Below are 20922 nucleotides of genomic sequence, written 5' to 3' on the forward strand. Positions count from 1 at the left end.
AAGGGTCTGTGTGTGTGTTACACCTGCCTTGAATTGGAGCACAGGCTGTACTAACTAAAAAACTCCTATTCATCAACTTCAATAAAAGTGTCTAAAATCAATTTGTAATGAACAAAGCTGTGGTTATTATAAATAAATCTATCTTTTCTTCTCCATTTAGTAGGAGGAGGAAATCCAACCACCCCTGTTTGACAAAGCCCAGTACTCTCCATCACTAAAGTCTTTCTTTGTTCATTCATATTTAAAAAGGGAAAGAAATCTAAGACAGAGGAGGCTTTCCCTAAATCCTACTGAGGGTTGAAGGAAAAGTGAGATCAGTAACCATGTAATGGCCATTAATTGGTACCGAGGGATATCAGTGCCGGCCCAACTACAACAGGCCAAGCCAAACTCATCATGCTGTGTTTGACACTAATCTAGGCTGAGTCGGCAGACGGTGGGAGAATGTTGAAAAGGAAATCAGATCTGTACGTCTGAACCCAAGGCTTTGATAGCAAGGCTTACTGCTGCCATGTCTAATTGACAGACAATTTAGTATTTCCACGTCCTCTTGTTAAAAAAACAGAAAGGAAGGTCTCATCGGGAGCTGAGTCCTCTCACCTATCCTCAATAAAACCAACATCACTTTTAACTTATTTCACCTCTTTGCTTTTTTCTGCTCTTTTTTTTTTTTACAATACAAAACCTCCTTCCCTTACCCCCTGATTTTTTTTTTTATATCATTCACCCAAATCATTTAGTCCTAATGAGGAAAGTGTTAATTGTGATCCATTAAAAACCATACACAAGTCATCAACAAGAAGAACACTCAAAATGCAGGCTGAATGAGACATTATCAATACAATTTCATAAACCATCATAAAAATTAAGAAAATTACCTACATGTGTGTTAGATGCAAGCATTGCATCATTAAATCCTATAAAAATCTCCAGAAAACTTTTTTTTTGTTTTTGCCTTCTATCTGAAATGCTCAATTTTAGCAGTTTTCTAAAGTACTCAGGTCTGCTTTAATTAGTTAACTTACTGGTCAAAAAGCGGTCAAATGTGAGTTGTTTTTTTTTTCTCTGAGATGTGCCAAACTAGCCACAAGGCAAGGAATATATTTTGGTGAATATAGGAACAGAAGAAAAGCCTGAACCGTTAACGAGGCCTTCAAGGAGTTCAGGAGCAGCATAGTGTGTGGGAGGAAATAACTTTCTTCAAAGTGCGCTTTGCACTTTTTCACTTTCTAGAAGTAGTAAATATGTGGAAAAAAAATCTATATAGTGTAAAACACAAAAAGAACTATTAAACAAAAGCACAGTATGTACACTGCACTTTTATTTTACATTCCTGGACCAGAGTCTCAAATAACTCATTTTCTGCTCTGCTTCTTATTAAAAAAATAAATTCAATATTTGCACAACTAAACAAAAGATGCAGAAAAATTTTAAAAGTAATAAAAACATCTAACTAAAATATTGTATAAACTTAAAAGTCTCTAAAAACATCAGGCAATTATGCAACAATCAGCAAATTACAGCAATACAATTATTGCGAGTGAATCGCCATTGATGTATGTGCAGAAATCTTACCTTGAACAGTTAAAAAACATTTAACATCACGCTTGAGAGGTGACATTTTCACACAACTGCATGACTGACGCAGCATGCGGTAGCCACGTATCTAACACCTACAGTACTGTACAGTACCACCACAGAGCCACACCACTCAAAACTGCCATTTTGAAACATTATACCGCAATGTAGAGCAACAAAAATAGCTAAGATATAATCCTAAAACAAAATTCACATCGGCCACAGCTTCACAAACTATGGTGTCACAAGAAACAGGTCACACCACGTAGACGACATACAAACACACTGAATACCTCCACATGAGAAAAAAACAAAAAAAAACAAAACCACACATCACAGACATGTAACGACATGTGTTGGGCGGTGTAACTTACAGGCACGTAAAGTGGTTGCGCAATCATGAACAGAGACAGAGGAAAGTGGGTAGGCCCTCTGAAGGGTGTCCATGTTACTATGTACACTGCCTGACATGCAAGAGCAGTCTCGCTCTGAACGGCCGCAATCAAAACAACATGCCAGTTTCATTCGTTTGTAGACGGACATCTTGGCTACAGTCATGTTTTGGGATGAGAGGAGAGGAAAAGCAGCAGGTTAATGGCAAAAGGAGAAATATTCATTTAAGGGGGAGTTGGAAGGTAACTGTATCAGAAAGTGCAAGCCTTAGCCACCTGCTTCACAGACTTGAACCCCAATTTACATCAAAATGCAGTCATTTACAATTTACTAATTAATTCATCAAAGTTCACTCAGTTTTGCTGTTTGACAAAGTTTAAAAGTTTTTATAAAGGAACAATCACATGGGTTCTGGAACATTTCTGATTCTTAAGGAGGTCAAGCTGTGTGCTAAGGCTGAAATAGGTTCAAAAGACAAAACTGTAACTATGGGAAAGAGAGGCAGAGAACAAGGGGAGAGTGAGGGGGGAGGCATTCAAGGAAAAAGAGGCATGAGCAATATTTTCAGCAGCAAACCTTATATGTACATTCTTTCATACATCTGTACATCTTCTATCTGTTTGCCTTCAGAGCGGATCACGTACCTGTATCCCATCATGCAGCCGGAGGCTGTGTCCATGGCATCACACTATTCTACTTTACTAGACTGGTCACTTCATGCTTTTTCCAAAGCCTGCAGTTTCACTGCTCCATTCCCCAAAGGGTGTTCAGTCTGCTGTGAATGTTGATTGGTTGCTAATCTATTGTATAAACGTTTAATGGATTGCTTTGGTGTTATTATGCTGTGTTAATGAGACCTGGTCAACTCTGAAGGGAGAAAAGCCTTTTTTTCCCCGGGTAGAAGGAAAAATCAATGATAAAGTCAACCTGTTTAAAAACAGCTTAGAGCTTTGTTGCTTTTTATGACTTGTAGTATAAGTTAACTAACACCAAGTGGCTTTATTCAAGTACAAACTTATTCAAAGAATTGTTTGTATTATTTGAAATATCACTTTTGATTAGAGCTGCACCAAGCAATCTGCTGAAACTGTCTGATTTTAGAGCCTGACCAGAAGTCAGAAACTCAAAAATCTAATCTTTTTTCTGATCAATGAATTCCTCACTTGAGCACTGCTACATTGCAGAGAAACTCACTGTAAGCTACTGTTATGTCTCAAACTCAGAGAAAGTTATTTTAAACAAAACTGTATTACATAAAGATCTGTCTTTGGTGTAAAGATGTTCTATAGCAACAATAGTCTCACATACAGTGTGACATCACCTTTGCTTCCAGTATAAATAAACAATGTCTGCTCACAAGAAGGCTAGAAGTAAATACTTTGAATACTGTTCTTATAAATACTCATACCAAAGGGAAATAGTCCATTCAATTCATACTCAAAAAACAGATTTTCTGAGTTTGTAATCAGGAAATCTTATTAAAAAGACCCTTAATGTAGGAATTAAGCAAAGACTGACTTTCCAGGCAAATTGAGAACAGCCTAGAATTTAATTTGCATTGGTAAATTACAGTATATTATGTGTTACATAAGTAACATTGCATTACCTTAAACTTATTAATGACCAGTCAACCACATATGCATGGCTATGTGTTGGTCTGCATTGTATGAAACCTTGAACCCAAGGGGGAGCAGTGAAAATCCCCAGAGCTGCATCTGTAGATTGCTGTGACTCTGGGCAGAAACAGTCCATGATCCCCATTCTCTCAATGGAGGGGTGCAAATAGACAGCACAGTAATACAGTCTGGCACCCGTGCAAAGACACTTTCAACATCCATGACCCATGACTCAGATTGGGAAAGCAGATCATGAATGAAGTAACAGGTTTAAACTTGGCAGAAGGCATCAGGGACTGTTTTATCGAGTAGCATGCACGTATGCTTCGTGAGCATATGAACAGCATGCAAAAAGTGCAGTTTTGCTGTGAGCAACAGGAAAAGGAGAAAACTGTTCACATTAATGAACCAGTTCTGGGGGAGGCATGGGCAAATAGGTGCAGTGAGACTGTAACATCATGCTGAATTTGTTGAAACTCAGAGTTTTTGCATGGCCACTTGGTACACAGTATATATAAGTAACAATGAGGATTTCTAACAAAATGGAAAGGGAGAGATGGGGAACAAAAGACAATCATACATGTACTCACTCACACACATTCTGACAATGTCTTTCACTTCTGACTTCACAGATAACCAGATTCTGGTCGAGGACCATGAGCTGTTCATTATAGGGCATCGGAACTGATAATTCAACATAACATAAACCGAGATAAACTGTCTGCATGGGTGTTTGATAAGTCCCTCCCTCTTACATTTCACCGGAGGACATCACACTCAAACAGAAGCATTCGGAGGTGATATGTTGAATATAAAGGATGTCCTCAAGAGAGCAGCATTCTGATATAAATCCCCTCCAAAAGCTTTTTTTTTATCATTATTCAGCAAGAGTGCAAGGAAAGTGATACAGATGGCTCAAATCCTTTGAGCAATGAATGTATCATGTAAACATAAAACATCAAAGAGTACAAAATGACACAACAAATTAGGTGTGGTTAAATCTGTAAGACATGTTAAATTTTTGATTACATGTATTTGACAAATCCACACATCTATCCTTGTATTTTTGCTGAACAGCTTTCAGGAGATTTTAGTTTCATCCACAGACATCAACATTTACATTTAGTACTGTACATGACTGGAAAAGTATCGCCATCTAGTGGCAGCAGAATGCTATGACATTTATTGTTTCTGCATTTCTACAGGACTTGTCACCCAGGGCAGCGAGTCTAAAATATGAAGAGCCCAGCGACTTTCCAGATTTGAAACGTGCAACACTGTTGCAGCGGCATTTCAAGTCTGAAGGGAGAAGATGATCTCTGAAAACTCAGCCAGAGTTGAGGAAATATGGGGGCTGAGATTACAGAAAAAAGTGGGACAAGAAAAAGACCAGATTGTTTTGATTGTGTTTTGGCAACTTCGTGTGTTAGGATTTAACAGAACTTCCCACAAGGACAATTTCTGCTCTCTGGGAGAGAAAAAAAAGGAAAAAAAAAAAAGAACAGCCGCACAAATGTTCTTTTGAATGAAAACAGGTCAATTTAAATGTCACCAGCTCTTGCCTGCATATAGTTACACTTTGACATCTTTGACCCAAAAGCAGATTGGTTTTTACATAAAGAAGATGAGATTAGATTGCTTCTCAATTTGTGACCAAAAACGTCAAAGGTCCATAGTCACATCCAATTAGGTTGAACTTAATTTCTTTTCTTCTAGTTAGTCTGTGTGTCGGTAAAGGAAAATAGGAGAAGCCCTGATGCTGGTTTTAAGTTTGATTTATGCTCATTCACTTTGGTCTGGTTTGAGCACAGTGTAAGAAATGAGAGGCGAGGAAAGGGATGCAGAAGCTACACTGGTACATGCAACATAGATACAATATACTATTGGCTAAAGAGGAAAAATATAAAACACACTGCACTCTGGGTAATAAGACACCCATTTTTTGTTTTACTCACAATAAATCACTACCAATGAGTAGTTAAAATAAAGAGGTGTTTTCCAATGGCAGCAGGGAAGGAAATACATCAAAAGTTTGTCACTGGTCATAAAGAAACATGGAAACAAAAACAATAAAGGATAACAGAACATGATATACCAGAACATACTGCAGGGCAGGGTTCCACAGTAGTGAAGGAACAGATGCCTCTACAAATGCAACCTTTTGGGGCAACTTGTATAATATCATTCAAGATATTGTTGCGTCCAGAACATATTATGAATCCTGATGTTTTTTCTACTTGAAACATAAGTGGCAGTGGTTTACCTTGTTTTTTTTTTTTTCTTCTACCAATTGGCTAATATTAACTGGCAACTGACATAAGTACAAATATTATGCTATGTTTTTTTATGCTATATCTAAATTGAATTTTACAGACAAAAGTTCTGCGCCTTATGCTGTCAATGACTATCATGTACAGCACCCTCCAAGTTTTTCAAGGTCCCTTGTAAAGTGTGTAACAATCTCTAGATTAGTTCATATTTTATTGTCATAACACAATGTCACACTGAAAAATCCTCCATTAATCTTGTTTATCACAGCTCCAGTTATTTGAAATTCATCAGCATCAATAGTTTGAGTTGACATAAAATTTTTATTCATTTAACTTTCTTAAACCATTAAAAAACTGTTTATCCTCACTGAACTGTGTGTGAGCAGAAACCTCAGGGTATGATCAGTAAGGGTCTGGGGTGTGTGTTTTTGTGGTTCTGCACCAATAACTGGCCAACGTTCTCCATGTTTGTAGTTTAAAAACAATCATGGCAGAAATAACAGCTGCTTCAGTGAATACAAGTTTATAAAATTACTTCAGTTTTCAAATGTTCCAAATGGTTTAAAGAACAGGAGTACTAAGATGACAATATACGGGGAAGTCTGATTTCCTTGGTGTAACACAGTAGCACAAGAGTGCTGCATGAGTGTCTGAATACAATATATGACTCCACAGGGGTGAATAATAAGCTGATAGAAAAAGTCCCAATAAGTTGGTTTTGTTACTGAAGTAGGACATGGAGTCTGTTTGCAACATTTTCCTCTGAATAAATATGTGTGAAAACATTTACACCACAATCTGGAGTCACAGGTGGTTGTCTAAGACTGTGCCTGCCCATGTTAATGCAGCATATCATATATTTCTACATATGTTTCAATCACATTTAACTGTGATGTTGTCAACATTTAAATAAATAATTTTCCAAAAAACAATACAAACAGCCAATAAATGGAAATCATTTAAATGGAAAAGTCACATTTTAAATAAATGGGTTTTCTCAAGTTCCTAATGATTGAAATTAGTCCTATTTTAGTTTATTTCCAGTTCAGTCTTATCATATTTGACATTTACAACATACTGGTTATTAAGATGTTTTGCTGTAATTAAACTTGTATACATTCACTGTATACATTCACCAACATTTAACTTGTTGGTGAGTTGGCACCTGATATGTGGCTATAATTCACATTTCAGTATTGTAATGTTTTTACCTATATTTTATTTTATGATCTGCAATAAATGCCAAATTTGGTTGTTGAAACTAATTAATTAAAATAAAGTTGCTTTTGATTTTTGAAGGAGAGATAAGTCAACATTCATCAATTGGTTGAAAGAATTTGTCATTCTATTAATCAAATAGTTGTTGAGGGTTTTCTAATAGACATTCCTGCACTTATGAAAATCACTATTCATCTGGCTAACTCAAAAAGCATATTATTTTGCCTTTCCCATATTGAAGAGTGTCTAAGTAAAAACAACCTTGTAATATCATATTTACATCTCAGAGAAACAGGAACTCATAAATTACCGAAGCTCCTAGACATTGAAAAAGTTAAAATTATGTAAAGAGGTTTTAGTTACATTTACTATATATGAAATATGAGAAGTGCCACAAAATACAGTATGATGTACATGATTTTAAGACTTTTTACACATCTAAGTGTGGAGGGTGATGTACATGAAGTTGTTTAGAAGGGCAGCTCAATAATAATTGCTTTTATTATTATGTAAAATGACTTGGTAATATTACATTATATTTGAATATATTTAATATAATGTAGAGCTATAAGGGTACAAATTGTTGGATATACTGCTATTAATTGTTTCAAACATTACAAAGAAAACTTGTTTCTTAAGTCTGTTAATAATGGCATTTCAACTTGATATATTGTTTTTATTACACTTTCCTTCATTTTTAACTTATTCTTAGTGTAAAGTAGTTATTTGTTTCTTACACTCAAGGAAAGATGCACTGTGACGACAACATTTAAATATTTACCAAAAGACAAAGAAACTCTGGACAAATGAGCCTACCATAATGGATGATATGGAAGTTCAAATGGGACCCATATCAAACACTTTCCTATGAGTATAATGGTGTGATGACATAAAACACATTAGCACTGAACAGAATAACAATGGCACAATGAAAGGCTTTTAGATTTGTGTTGTAGAAACCTGATGTGCTAAAAAGAGACAAATAAACCCACAAGTTGGTTTAGGGATGAGAGGAAGGGGAGGAAAGGTGCCAGTGGTGTCCAGTACCAGGACAGATACTCACGTCGTTTGCAGCCGCACTTTTTGATCCTTTTGGGGTCTGTGATGTCATCGTGACAAGCTTTGCAGTAGAAAAATGCTCTAAAAATGACAGGAAAATGTTAAGCACTTCAATTCCTCAATCCCTAGATTTGTTTGGAGGTTTCTTTTCCGTCAGGGATGTATAGTTACCGCTTTACTTCTTTGGCATCGCTAGCAATAAAGAATCCCAGTGTTCCCTCCTGCAGCTTGACGTGATTGCCTGGATTGATGAGGATGCTGGGAAATCAAGGGCATACAAACAGAAAAAAGGCTTGTTAATGTCCAGACATTACTCAGATCATGCCCACAACATGCTAATCAAGAGGAATGGTACACACACTTGTTAAGGCTTTCAATCTGACTAGGACAGTATCGATATGAACTGAGTTTTATCTTTCTGTTTACTCCACTCTAATTTAGTGGTTTTATGTGTGTCAGGTTAGTAAGAACAGGTATATATCCTTGGCTTTAGGGCAATTTGTGTATGTGATACTCACACAGATGGACAAAATGTGCAACAGTATGATCGGACACTGAATTTTAATTCTTTTCTCTCTCACAAAATGATACTGGATTGGTCAGTGGGTGAGAAGAGGGACAGAGAGGTACAAGTAAAAGGGACAAGCGCAGAAAGAATTAAAATCATGGCCATGGAGTGGTTTTAGTCTCAGCACTCAAATACAGTCATCTTGGAAAACAAAATTTATGTTATGATGACCACTGAGACACGACTGCAGTATAGAGAATGTACAGTTATAGTAATTGTTTCAGTTAGTAATTGACAGCAGGATGCAAGGGAATGAACAGCTCTTTCTGTCAACATTTGTGAAAATATATTTGAGTGCTATATGAAATATGTTATTGGTTACAATAAAACATAAGAAAAAATTAAATAAGTCCCCTTTAAAGTAGTAGTACCATTTAAATTAATATGGTAAAAAATACAAAGTTAATATTTAGATCTAATTTTCACTAGAATAATGTTCCATCACAGGATATATTCTAATATTAGAAATAGTTGTTTTGGGGGTTTTTTTGTGAGTGGATTCAATTCAAAACTCTTACAGTGATTGGCTGTATCATTCCCCATTAATTAGACTACAACACAGAATACACACATATATACTGTAATCACATACACCCCCACACGCACACTGGTCATTAATGGTTACCTGGAGGCAACAATCATCAATGATATGGGTGTCAACTAAGGTTTTAAAACATCGACCCAACGACCCTTTAAAAATTACACTCCGTCAAAATAAAAGCTCAGATGACAAATTATTTTGTTTTTTTTTGTCTCTTATACTTTTTTGAATAATTGAAAAAGAGGAGATGTTTCCTTATTGTCTTGATTTACATTAATAATTATAGACACGTGTTAAAAGTGACAGCTGTTTTTAAACAAAAATAAAAACAAAACAATCTTTCCTCTGAGCTCTAGAAACAATAACATTGAGAAAATAAAACAAACATCAATCAGCCATAGCATTATGAACTCCCATTAAATATTGAAGAGATCCCTGTTTGCCAGTAAAAAGGCTTATTTGTCCTGGACACTCAGATCTTACAAAGGAAGCATCTGGAAGTGTCTAGTACAAACATTCTGGGTCCTGTAAAACATGTGGTAATGTTTTTAGATGTTGTGGTTGTTCCCGATTTGCAGACATAGACAATTTTTTTGGCATCACACATAAGGATGTGTAAAAAGCCTTAAAATAAATGTATCTTTCACTTAGGTAGCATTACCTTACACTGGTAAAAGTACAAAAAACTAATCAACTGTCTACATAACAACTGTAAGATTCCATCTATGTGCCATCCAATCAGTACTTTGAGAAGCACAGAAAAAGATAGTGCTGTCCCTCAACCATTAAAATTAACACGGAAAGTTGAGAAAATGCCACAAAAACTGAAAACTACTATTGCTCAGTTCTTCAGCATCTAACAACTTGATCTGGATTTTTGGTGAAGGAAAGAATGAAAATATAGAAACACACATGTTCATCATATATGTATATATGATGGAGAATCTGTGATTCTGAGGGCCACTTTGTCTTTCAAAGGCCTTGGAAGCCTTGTTAAAAGAGCAAATACCAGGAGATAATAAATTAAAGCCTCATCAATGCCACCAGTCAACTGAAAACAATCCATTACTGAGTCTTTCCAAGGGATGACAAGTGAATAAATCAAAAAATTACTTAAACTTCTATTGTCATCTCCATGGTCATAAAAACTTCCTCTTAAAGGGGGTAAACAGAAGATGATAGGGTAAAAAAAAACAACTAGTCTAGAAAATCTAGACAGAATAATACTCCAAGTCCCCTCACTTTGTATGCTCCAACCTTATGAAATGACACAGGTGAAGTCAGACAGCAAATTAGCAAAAGGTGCTTGTACCAAGCATTAACAGTGGAGTTACAATGGGGTGTATTAAGTTTGAAGGCTTTAATATTCCAAAATGTAAGCTTATACTAGTGAAACAAAGGACGAATTGAATAGTAGACTTTCTACACATTCCTGCTGGAAGGTGCCAAAAAATTTGTTTGCATATCTTCAGATCTTCCAATAATGTATCTGAGAAGTTTGTGAACTCCTTACTCTGTTTTTTTCTTACTTTTTCAGGGCAGTTTCTGCCCTTAAAACACTCTATAAGATAGTGCTGTGTCAAGAGAATCATTCAGTCACATCACAGATGATCTGTGCTACTGTGCTACTCACCCACATTATCCTTAGGTAATCATAACTCCATGGCTGATCATATATATATATATATATATGCTCATATTTGTGGTCATATTGCACCAGTCATGCAGATCGAATTGTTATTTCCATGTCTATGATATACAGTCCTTCATATGGGATGGCCCAAGAGAAGTAGACAGGCAGTATCTCTGGCATGCTATGTAGTTAAAAGTACATCAACTAATTCCTCTAATACAGTTCCACAAACATTGCTGCCCAAATCTGAGATTTTACAGGCGTATCAATCCATGACATCTTTCTGAAATCAGGTATAAACTGGTGAAAGTCAAAGGTACAAAACCTCACATTGTGAGCAACAAGGCAAGCATCAAACATCTTATGTGACTGTATTGGAGCATGCAGTTACCAAACAGCATGAAGAGGACAGGAATCAAACAGAAAGGCATAGCCACCGCAGTACAGGTATAAGGACAGGTACGTAGATGCAGACGGTTGCAGTAACTTCTGTGCAGTTGGATTGTTTCTCAAACACCAAACTGACAGGAAGTGACCTCACTTAGGAACATCTACTCAAGAGACGCACAAGCATGACTGTACATGGTGGCTGAGACGCACATGGAGAAAACAAAATGCACATCCAACCACAAAAATCACCCTCTCAAGGTAGTCACACATACTCAGACACACAAACATGCACAAATGGATACACATGTAGCACAGAATATGAAAGGGTCATGGAATGCAAAAGTGAATTGTGGTGCTTGTGAATTTAAAGTTTAGCTTTGATCAATCTACAGCTTTCCAAATTCAACCGCTCCATGCTTTTTCTAGAGTACGGCATTATCAGCATAAAAGGTTGACGTGAGACTGGTATTAAATCCATGAAAGCAAAAAACATGCTGCTGTGTCAGCCACTGTCTATAGCAATGTAAAGCAACGTGTCTGTCTAAAAGTTAATATAAGCAGATCAGTGCTTATCAACACCACATCTGATCCAACATGTTTGCACATAAACTAATCACTGATTCTGAGACAAGGAACCACAAAGTACTGCTCTGACACTGATATAAAAACACCAATGAGTGGAATGCTGATCTTCTCTGAGAAAACACACATAAAAAGGGTTTCAACTGAGCAACACTGAAAAAAATCTGAACGTGAAGAAAAAAGAAAATCAATCAAGAAGGTTAAGGACAAAACTGAAAAAAGACCAAAATTGAGGTAGATATGAAGAGGGTGAGAGTTTGGCCTTGGTACACCGACAACAGCAAAGACAAAGAAACAGCACTTCTACAAACATTTCCAATTTATCTATCCTCTCTCTCTGCCTGCAAAGAAGTTAGTGCATTAAGCACAACGGACACCATAGAAAATCAGAAAAAAAGAGGCCTGTGAGATAGTGTTTGGAAAAATATCCTTGGGGGAAACTCCCAAAGTCAGAAGCTTTAAAGTGGTGGAGATTGGGTGGAACTTTGGAAGTAAGATAAGGTAGAGGGCATACCGCTTTCGGCTTCTGCAAACAACAAGAAAAAATCTCAAATCAAACAGTTATCATTGACATAAAAAGAAGAGGATAATGTAACTGTTGCTACATAATTCTCTGCATGTTCACTAAATAGCCCTTATATGGCAGCATTTGATGCAGGTCCGATGGTGAAGTCTTTGCTCCTAAAAATGACCTTATGATTACTTTAAAAAAAAAATAAAAGGTTCTGTAAAGATAGATTCCCTTTAACAATTGCATAGTTGCACATATTTTGTAGGCAGTTCATGGAAAGGCCTGAGAATACATAAGAAAAGAAGACCATGATGCCATTAAACTCAATATACAGTGGCTATCAAAAAAGTATAATGATGATAAACACCCAAGTTTTAGGATAAAAATAAAGACCATAAAAATGTATTCAATGTTTTTTTATACTTTTTATATGAAAAAGGGACAAGAGCATTCAAATGAAAACAAACAAATCTGTGAAAGGGGAAATGTAAAAAAGTAAAGCTTCAATAAACTGGATGCACATGTGTGATACATATTTAAAGTAGATTTTAGTTTTAGGTTTTTTTAGTTCACAGCTCCCAACAATTACAGTCAATTTACCTAATCTATAATAATGTTATCTAGTGCTGTAATTTTCAGAGAGGCAAATAGGAATCAAAAGAGCATACAAGTCGCTCCGAAACAGACAGAAATATGATATAAAACTGGCCAGGCAGGTTGAAAGAAATTAAAGAAACTTTAACTTCTGGGCCACAATTCCAAACAACGCTGTGCATCACAAAAATAACACCACACAGGAACATGTGTGGTGTGCCAGTGGTGGTGCCAGTGGTGCCAGTGTCATGATCTGGGATTATTTGTTCTCAGATGAAGGTGACGTTGAAATCAAGAATGTGGAAATTATAAACTAGTCTCAACACCCGTCAGTTTTCAACCAAAATTATACTTTGTCAGACAGTTGCAGGTGAACATGAATTTTGTTTTTTAGCATTACAGTAAGTCCAAGCATACGTCCAACTCAAGAAATGATTGATTCACAAGACATCTGGCTTTGAAGTAAGTACTTCAAAGGTTGTAGTATGGGATGCTGATGGACTCCTATCAAACAAGTGCACATGAATACAGATTATTGTAAGCTTTTATTTTACTAATATTTTTATTTTACATTTTTACATCTAACAGGTTTGTTTGTATTTTTAGTTGATTTATTGGTTGTTTCTCAAATTGAAGAAAACAAAGATGTGGAATAATGAATCGTGCTAAAAGAACATTTATATCACAAAACCTACATATTTTAACAAGGGTGTTCTTTGAAAACCACTGTAAAGGGGATCTGTTTAAAGTGAATCAATTTGAAAGACATACAAGCAAACAGCATCATGTTATAAAATGTTAATATTAAATGAAGTACCAATGTCAAAATGAGCATTTCTGTAAATGGACATTATCATGCAGCTTTGTCAAAACACACAACAAACCCATTTCACAGGCGAAATGGGGAGGGGTGGGAAGGATTTGGCAATTGAGGTAACAGAAGAAAAAAAAAACACTTTGTGTTGTCATGTAGTAAACACTAAAGCAGAGTAGGCTGTAATCAAACACACTCAAAGGGAACACTATACAGTTAACATCCGGAAACACAATGTGGAATTTGATTGCTCAGCATACTAGCAATGTAAATCTGCAAATGGTATTGATTGCAATAGGAAGGTTTTAATGCAACCACTTCTTAGTTGTCTAAAACTATTTCTCAATACAATTAAGCTCAAAGATTTTCATGTCTAACAGTTTTTAATTAATCTTTTTAGTGGCCTAGTCAGAGTCCTGACTTGAATCTAATATAGTCTATGGAGGGAGAAAAACTTAGAGCACATCACCAAATATAAATAATCAACATATGAGTAGAAATAGGCAAAAAGCTGGTTAGCAAAGTTTCCATTGCTGTAATGCTAACAAAGATTTTTCTACTGATTATTAAGAGGTATATTAAAGGAGTTTAATGTGTAAAAAAACTACTTTGGAGCTTAATATCATGTTATGTTATTGACTCATAACAAACATACCTGGTAAGTTGCTTTGATTCTTTCATATTTGAGGAATCCTGGAAACTCCCGTGGCAGATATTTACAGGTGCCTAAATGCTTTCTGTCACAAAGCGCCGCCTATTTCCACAAAGCTCTTCCTTGGTTCTCTAGACTACAGCTGAGCTTTCAACTCACAGCGTACACTGCGTACCTTCCCACTCAGTTCCACTAGGCTAGCAACTGCAACAATTAGCAAACACCTGGTAAAACTGCAAGTCTACTGAGATTGTCATGCAATCTCATTCTCAGTCCAACACCCTATGAATGGTTGCTAACGACCTAAAGAAGAACATTATTATGATGACAGCTAAAGAGCGGAAAGAGTAGGAGCTTGTTAAAAAGACAGAGGCCAATTTTCAAGGAGTTAAATTTCTTTTAAGATATGCTTGATATGTTTTAAGTTATGCTATACAGCATTTGTATAACAATTGAAGGTAGCCTATTTACTAAATTGTGCTATGAAATACACCTGGAAAATACACAATATCCTCCAAGTAATTTTTGACATTTTTTCGTAATATGTAAATGAAAAGCAGTAAATGTATTTCAGATTTCCTACTGCATTTTTGTTTAGATGCCATTTCCAACCAGAATACAACTATTTCAAAATCAGTTTCATTAAGTCTGAGGACACATCTACTGCAAGACAATCCAATGAATACTGCTTGAAACTAACCCCTAAGAAGTTAACTGTTACCACACAGATGTGACAGAAACATTCACTTCACAAACCTGCTCTCTCTCTGCTCAGACTTGAATTCAATGGCAATAAGCAACAGCTTCAACTTCACATAGCACAACCTGGAAAACAAAAACTCTGTATTAGCGAAGAAATATACAAAAGCACTTGATGTGTTTGAGCATTAATAATGTTATTTACATTTTTTTTAGAAAACACAACTTTTAGCAAAGAGTGATACTCACTCGCACACAGTGGGGAAGGAGAGGCCTACAAAGGCACTGGACAAATACTCTGTGTACATCTCATTAGCTACTCCTTCTAGGTAATACTTCTGCCATGTGTCCTCCTCAATCTGAGAAGAAAAAGGATGGAAACCTCAAATGTGGATTTTTTTTTTAAATATGAGAAGGAAAAAGCAGCACAGTTTCCTTTCTAACATCTGTCCAATGTGGACTGCAGATGTTCTCCTGCAAAGCATCAGCCGGGTCATTATTAGATGATCCATCATCTTTATGACATGAAAACGGGTCTTCAATAGAAGCAACCGCCTTAGTGTTGGGCCAAAGAAACACTGAACAGATTCCAGATGAGTTGTCACAAAAAAAAAACACATGCCAAAATGACTGTAAACACTGCAGTGAAAGCCTTTCTCTGCACAAGGATGGTGAAATTCCCACAGACCTGGCCCATCCGTCACCAGATAAGATATAAAACAGAGGTTGTGTTAACCTCAGCTTCAGTCATGTCCAAAAACCATCTCCAGAATGCTGAGAATGAAATCTGTGACACTTTGGTGTGTCCAGATGGATAGACAAGGCGAGTAAATTTGTTCCTGTGAGTTACCTCAATGAAGGACCTCATGGAGAAGAGATTGGCCAGCATGGTCGACAGGCCCTGTGCCAGACAGCTCTGGGCAATGAAACCAGCCTTCAGCTCAGCCAGGCATATAGCATCATCACCTTCCTTCCAGTTCCAGCTGGGAATGTTCAGCAGATGGGCCTTCAGAGCAGGAGAGGCAGAAAGGTCATAAAACAAAGAAGACCATAGAAACGTTTGGTTCAGACACTGCTTAAGAAGTAGTTCATTTTGGCAAACAGTTGATACAATCTGGACATTTATACGATCCATTTAAGGTTTGACTCAACTGACAGCTAGAAAACTGTCATTTTATACAAACATAGCCAGTTTAGCTGGCTTTAGTAAACTGTAGCAAACTACCAAGATTATTTAAAGGGCTCTCACTATGTCTAAACCTCTTATGAATGTGAAAATACAAAGCACACATGAGACAACCAGCAGCTGGTTAGCCAACTCAAAACAGTACAAAATTACAAGTGCAGCATCAAGCTATAGAATATATAAAAATATATTTTATTTATAATTTGTCCTCATTGAATAGACAATTAACATTAAATCAATCAAATACATAATTCTAAAGGTTTTATGTAAATAGCTAAAGAAAATTACAAAATATAAGATTATCCATCTTAATTTTAATACAAAAAAAAACAAAAAACGTGATTTTTTTTTAAAAACATATTTCTGATTTCACTTGTTTCTGGCCTCACAATTACACTGATACTCCAGTCTAGTAGGGACCATAAAGCACCAAGTTTTTCTGCCAGCCACAAAGAAAATGCTCGCTGTTTTATCACATGTATATTTGGTTTGATTCTGTCATGTAAATTTATTTGAGCTGAATTGATAAATATCGCAATTTAATGTGATAATCAAGCGTAATTAATTGTACCAGTGCACTCCTTTAAACTCATATTATACTCTGCTGTAGCACAAAATGTATGCGAAAATACTCTTAATCTTAGCCATTTATCATATCAGTAAGTGCTTATGTGGTTTTCAAAACACTACTTTGCTCCTACTGTTTTAAAATTAGCAAATAGTTTTTAAATGACCATTGCTGAAAAGGTACCATTGTCATGATTTTAATATGCTGTGGAGCCCAAGAGAAACATAGTGAAATCTTACATACTGATAATTGCTTTAACACTTACCTTATTGTGATACTGTAGCATCTGTGTTATTATTCTGATCTTGGGATGATAGTTCTTGATGGATATGACCCTTGAAAAACAACCGCAGAGATTCACCATCGAAATGTCACCATAAACAAATTATTTCATACCGATTTCACTTTCCACAGGACATTATACCTCATGATGTTAGAAGCGTCTTCAGCATCAGGATCTGCACAATATTTGTTGGCCAAAATTAGACAGGCATCCGCTGACTCGATCTTTGTGGGAAGAACCAAATAAGCAAATGGTTTTAAAACACAATAATGGCAAACAGAATACATATTTTATCCAGTCTTTTGTTTTTACCACTATCTGTTTTTGAAAGCATGTTATTATTTCTCGCAAAATAGTCTTTTTCAAACTTGAATGGTCTGCAGAATGAATGCTATTTATTTTCAAAAACTCAATTTAAAAGTAATTTTGACCATGGCTGTCTGAGTGTTGTTTGGATTTTGAGGGATTTGGTCAGGAATGATACCTTCACTCGGGCCAAATCATGAGGGTTGAGAACCGATCCCTGGTAGAACTCGACTTGAGTAAAATGGCGTTTGAACAAGGCTTCCAGCTCAAGATTAGGGGAAATACTATCATACAAAGAACACAATGAAAAGGATTAGAAAATGTGAGGACACCTTCTATAAAGCATAACGTTCTGCACCATCTTACATATTTGAAGAAGGAAAATATGAACTTACTTATGGAGAAAAACAATTTCTACATTGACATCATCCCTGTCCTTGTGTAGGAAGTCTTTGAGGAAGTTGGAGACACTTTCGAGGGTAATATGACCACAGACCACAATGTGCCTGAAAGGGGGGAACACATCTTGAGTGGCCAGCATAAATCACTGCAGACACTGGCATATCTCCCAAAGAAAGTCAGACAAACCAAAGCAGTACATTAGCTCAAATAGAAAGTGGAAAAAAAGGCCTCAACCTCAATGTTAAGTAATGCATTTTCAAAGCAAACCAGTAACTGAATTTAATCTTTTTTGCCATACGAGTGAATTTTCCCTCCCCCCATTTAATGGAAGAAGTTAAATTCAGTGCAATCAAATACTTAACTCTGCACCACTACAGAAAATCTAAGATATAATCACACATCCCACAATGCTTGGACTGTCATCCGTTCTCAATATAAAAACTGTCCCTTCAGCCAAACCAGCCCTTTGTGAGCATAAATGATTTTGACAAAGACATATACATCAATAACCTCGTGCTTTTATACAGAGCATTACTAAAACTCTCAAAATGATTCAGAGGCCTGTGGCTGACACAGACTCTAAACAGGACCACAGAGTATTTGACAGCTCCTTGGCAACTTTCAGCATTATGACTGGGGAATCTGACAGAGAACGCATAGAGCTGATTACAGCCAAAAGAGAGACAGGAGTTGCTTAAGATGATTCTTAAGGCTAAGGCTATGTCCCTGTTTTTCCTCAAGTTAAAATTTTTAACTACTTTAAAAAGAAATTTAAATATTAATTGTTATGTCTGACCATGTGGTACTTCAGATAATTACTTTTTTTGTGCCACAGATCTAATGTGTAGGAGTTCCTGTTGATGAAATTATTTTGCTTAGTAAAAACTATTCCTCTCTCATTCAACAAGTTGGTATATTTTTAAGAGTAAAGCTGTATGTAAGTATTTTGAACACACTTCTGGACATCTTGGTGATTACTACTTCTGTTAAAATATCACTACAACTGGAGGTAAAATACTTTTAGTACTACTGCACTATCGCCATTGTGACTGGCGCTTTGGAGTTCCAGCATCACGATTTTACACTGACACTATAGCAATCTTATCTCCAGCCATGCCAGGTTGGGAGGGATAATTTTAGTATATCAGAAAATCATCTGCTGGGAAGGTTGCATTTTAGAGACGACATGTAATATGGTTTCATTTTTGTTTTTTGTTCCAAAATAACACTGTAAGTCAATTATTATATTTGTTTTTTCTGAAGTCTTGCTGCATAGCAGTGGACCACCCTTCAACTAATATTTTGTCAGAACACCTTCTGGTTATTTTAAGCAGTCTTCTTAGTTCACACCTATCATCAATTATGCTGAATCTGATTAACTTGTAATAAAGGTCAGCTGTCCTTGGATTTTTGATTTTATTATACAAGCGCAACCTTGGTTTAAACCCATAGTTTGCAGACACGTTGTAAAGGATTAAAGAGACCTCTCTGTATGAGGGTACAAAAAATTCCCACCATGGCACAACAGGGAAAATCATGAATAAATATAGAAAATATGGGACAATATTAGCATGGCAAAAAGTAATTGGTTAGGAGACTGCCAAGAGGCAGACAGCAACACTAAATGTCAATGTGGCAACAACTTACTGTATTCTCCACAGATCTAGGATAAACAGAGTTTACTTTTCTTTCAAAGCAAAACAACCATTGCAAAAATGCCTGGAAAGCTTGCAGAAGAACATGTTATGATCTGATGAAACCAAACCAAAACCTTTGGGCCAGGATTGCAAAATGTAACTTCAGCAAAAACAACAACACTGAGTATCAACAAATGAACATGACTTCCACAGTAAAATTTGGGAAAGGTGGCATCATTCTCTTGGGTTATTGTTTTGTTTTGTTTTTTTAATCAAAATCGGGGTTTTCCCAAGAGAGATGAAATTGTTAATACTTCAAAATACCAATAAAATAACATTTACTTCTGACCCAGAAGCTTTATTGTCTCCAGGCATACATCACAAGCCACATTAGAATTGTTTGGCGACAAGACAATTAAAGGTTTTTAGTAGGCTGGGTATGTGCCTGAACTAAATTTGACAGAGAATATATGAAGAGGGCTATTTCCTCTAAATCTGAGAAATTTGGAGAATGATTGCAAGGTAGATTGGGCGAACACCATCAAGTCAATATGTGGCTGCTAAAGAAAATAGTCAGGTTGCTAAAAATTAATTAAAGTGGTTTGTCATATTATTAGTTTAGTGTATGGACCTATACAAACAAGTCATTGAGCTTTTTTCATTCCAAAAATTTTTTTTTCTTGGATAAATTGTACCACATAACTAAAAATACATTTTGAAAAAAAAACCCTGATATTATAGCAAAGTGAACGGCTCTGAGCAACAAAATGCAACACTCTCAGCAATGACAAAAAAATCACTACTCTCATGCAAGGCTATGCAAAATCTCTAACAGTCAAGATCATGCCAAATATTAAAGCAACTCCATCAACACTGAAGACAAACCAGTTTTCTGATTAATTCAACTGTTGAATACTTGACTACTTGGGGGGAATTCATAGCCTGTGTGTAAGTTATAGAAATTAAATACACAGGCATTTGGGCAATAATTAAGTATGGAAAATACATCACCTTACTGCATTGGTAACATAACAAAAGTAACTAAATATACAAATTAGGATAACAACAAAAGTGACATCCATACTTAAAAAGATATAAGGCTTGGATGTTTTTATTAAATGTGCTTCATTTCACCTGATTTAAATACACATAAAACTACATTTTAGATGCACCAAATAAATTAGAATATTTAAAGGTGTGATGGTTACTTTATTTTCTGAAACATATAGCTTGTAGAGATGGATAGCTGTTCATTAGTAGATAGATTTAAACAGGAGTAAAAAAAATCTGTTATTGTATGTTCTACAGTATATAATACACGTTTTATAAACTGTGTGCAAGGAGTTACAACCTTTTACATCATGCAATTGATCGAATTAGGAACGTTAAATAAAATCACTCTAAGATTGTTTTACTACCATT

General features: G+C 35.9%; 1 protein-coding gene across 27 annotated transcripts in view; it reads right to left on the reverse strand.

Annotated features, from left to right (window-relative positions):
- kcnma1a (potassium large conductance calcium-activated channel, subfamily M, alpha member 1a) overlaps positions 1–20922 on the reverse strand; it is a 166008-nt gene that overhangs the window by 37953 nt on the left and 107133 nt on the right. For 8 of the 27 annotated variants that reach the window (XM_028006209.1, XM_028006206.1, XM_028006204.1 and 5 more), the window contains exons 10-21: positions 17857–17967; positions 17640–17745; positions 17297–17379; positions 17138–17207; positions 15969–16124; positions 15368–15477; positions 15176–15244; positions 12363–12374; positions 8306–8392; positions 8139–8215; positions 5543–5551; positions 1953–2126 (exon numbers count right to left, since the gene is read on the reverse strand). In XM_028006209.1, the coding sequence (XP_027862010.1) occupies positions 1953–2126; positions 5543–5551; positions 8139–8215; positions 8306–8392; positions 12363–12374; positions 15176–15244; positions 15368–15477; positions 15969–16124; positions 17138–17207; positions 17297–17379; positions 17640–17745; positions 17857–17967 (1064 nt within the window). The remainder of the gene's footprint in view (positions 1–1952; positions 2127–5542; positions 5552–8138; positions 8216–8305; positions 8393–12362; positions 12375–15175; positions 15245–15367; positions 15478–15968; positions 16125–17137; positions 17208–17296; positions 17380–17639; positions 17746–17856; positions 17968–20922) is intronic. The other 19 variants (XM_028006222.1, XM_028006220.1, XM_028006217.1 and 16 more) reach the window with 6 other exon arrangements.

This window comes from Xiphophorus couchianus, chromosome 22, assembly GCF_001444195.1.
Source record: "Xiphophorus couchianus chromosome 22, X_couchianus-1.0, whole genome shotgun sequence".
Classification (NCBI taxonomy): Eukaryota; Metazoa; Chordata; class Actinopteri; order Cyprinodontiformes; family Poeciliidae; genus Xiphophorus; species Xiphophorus couchianus.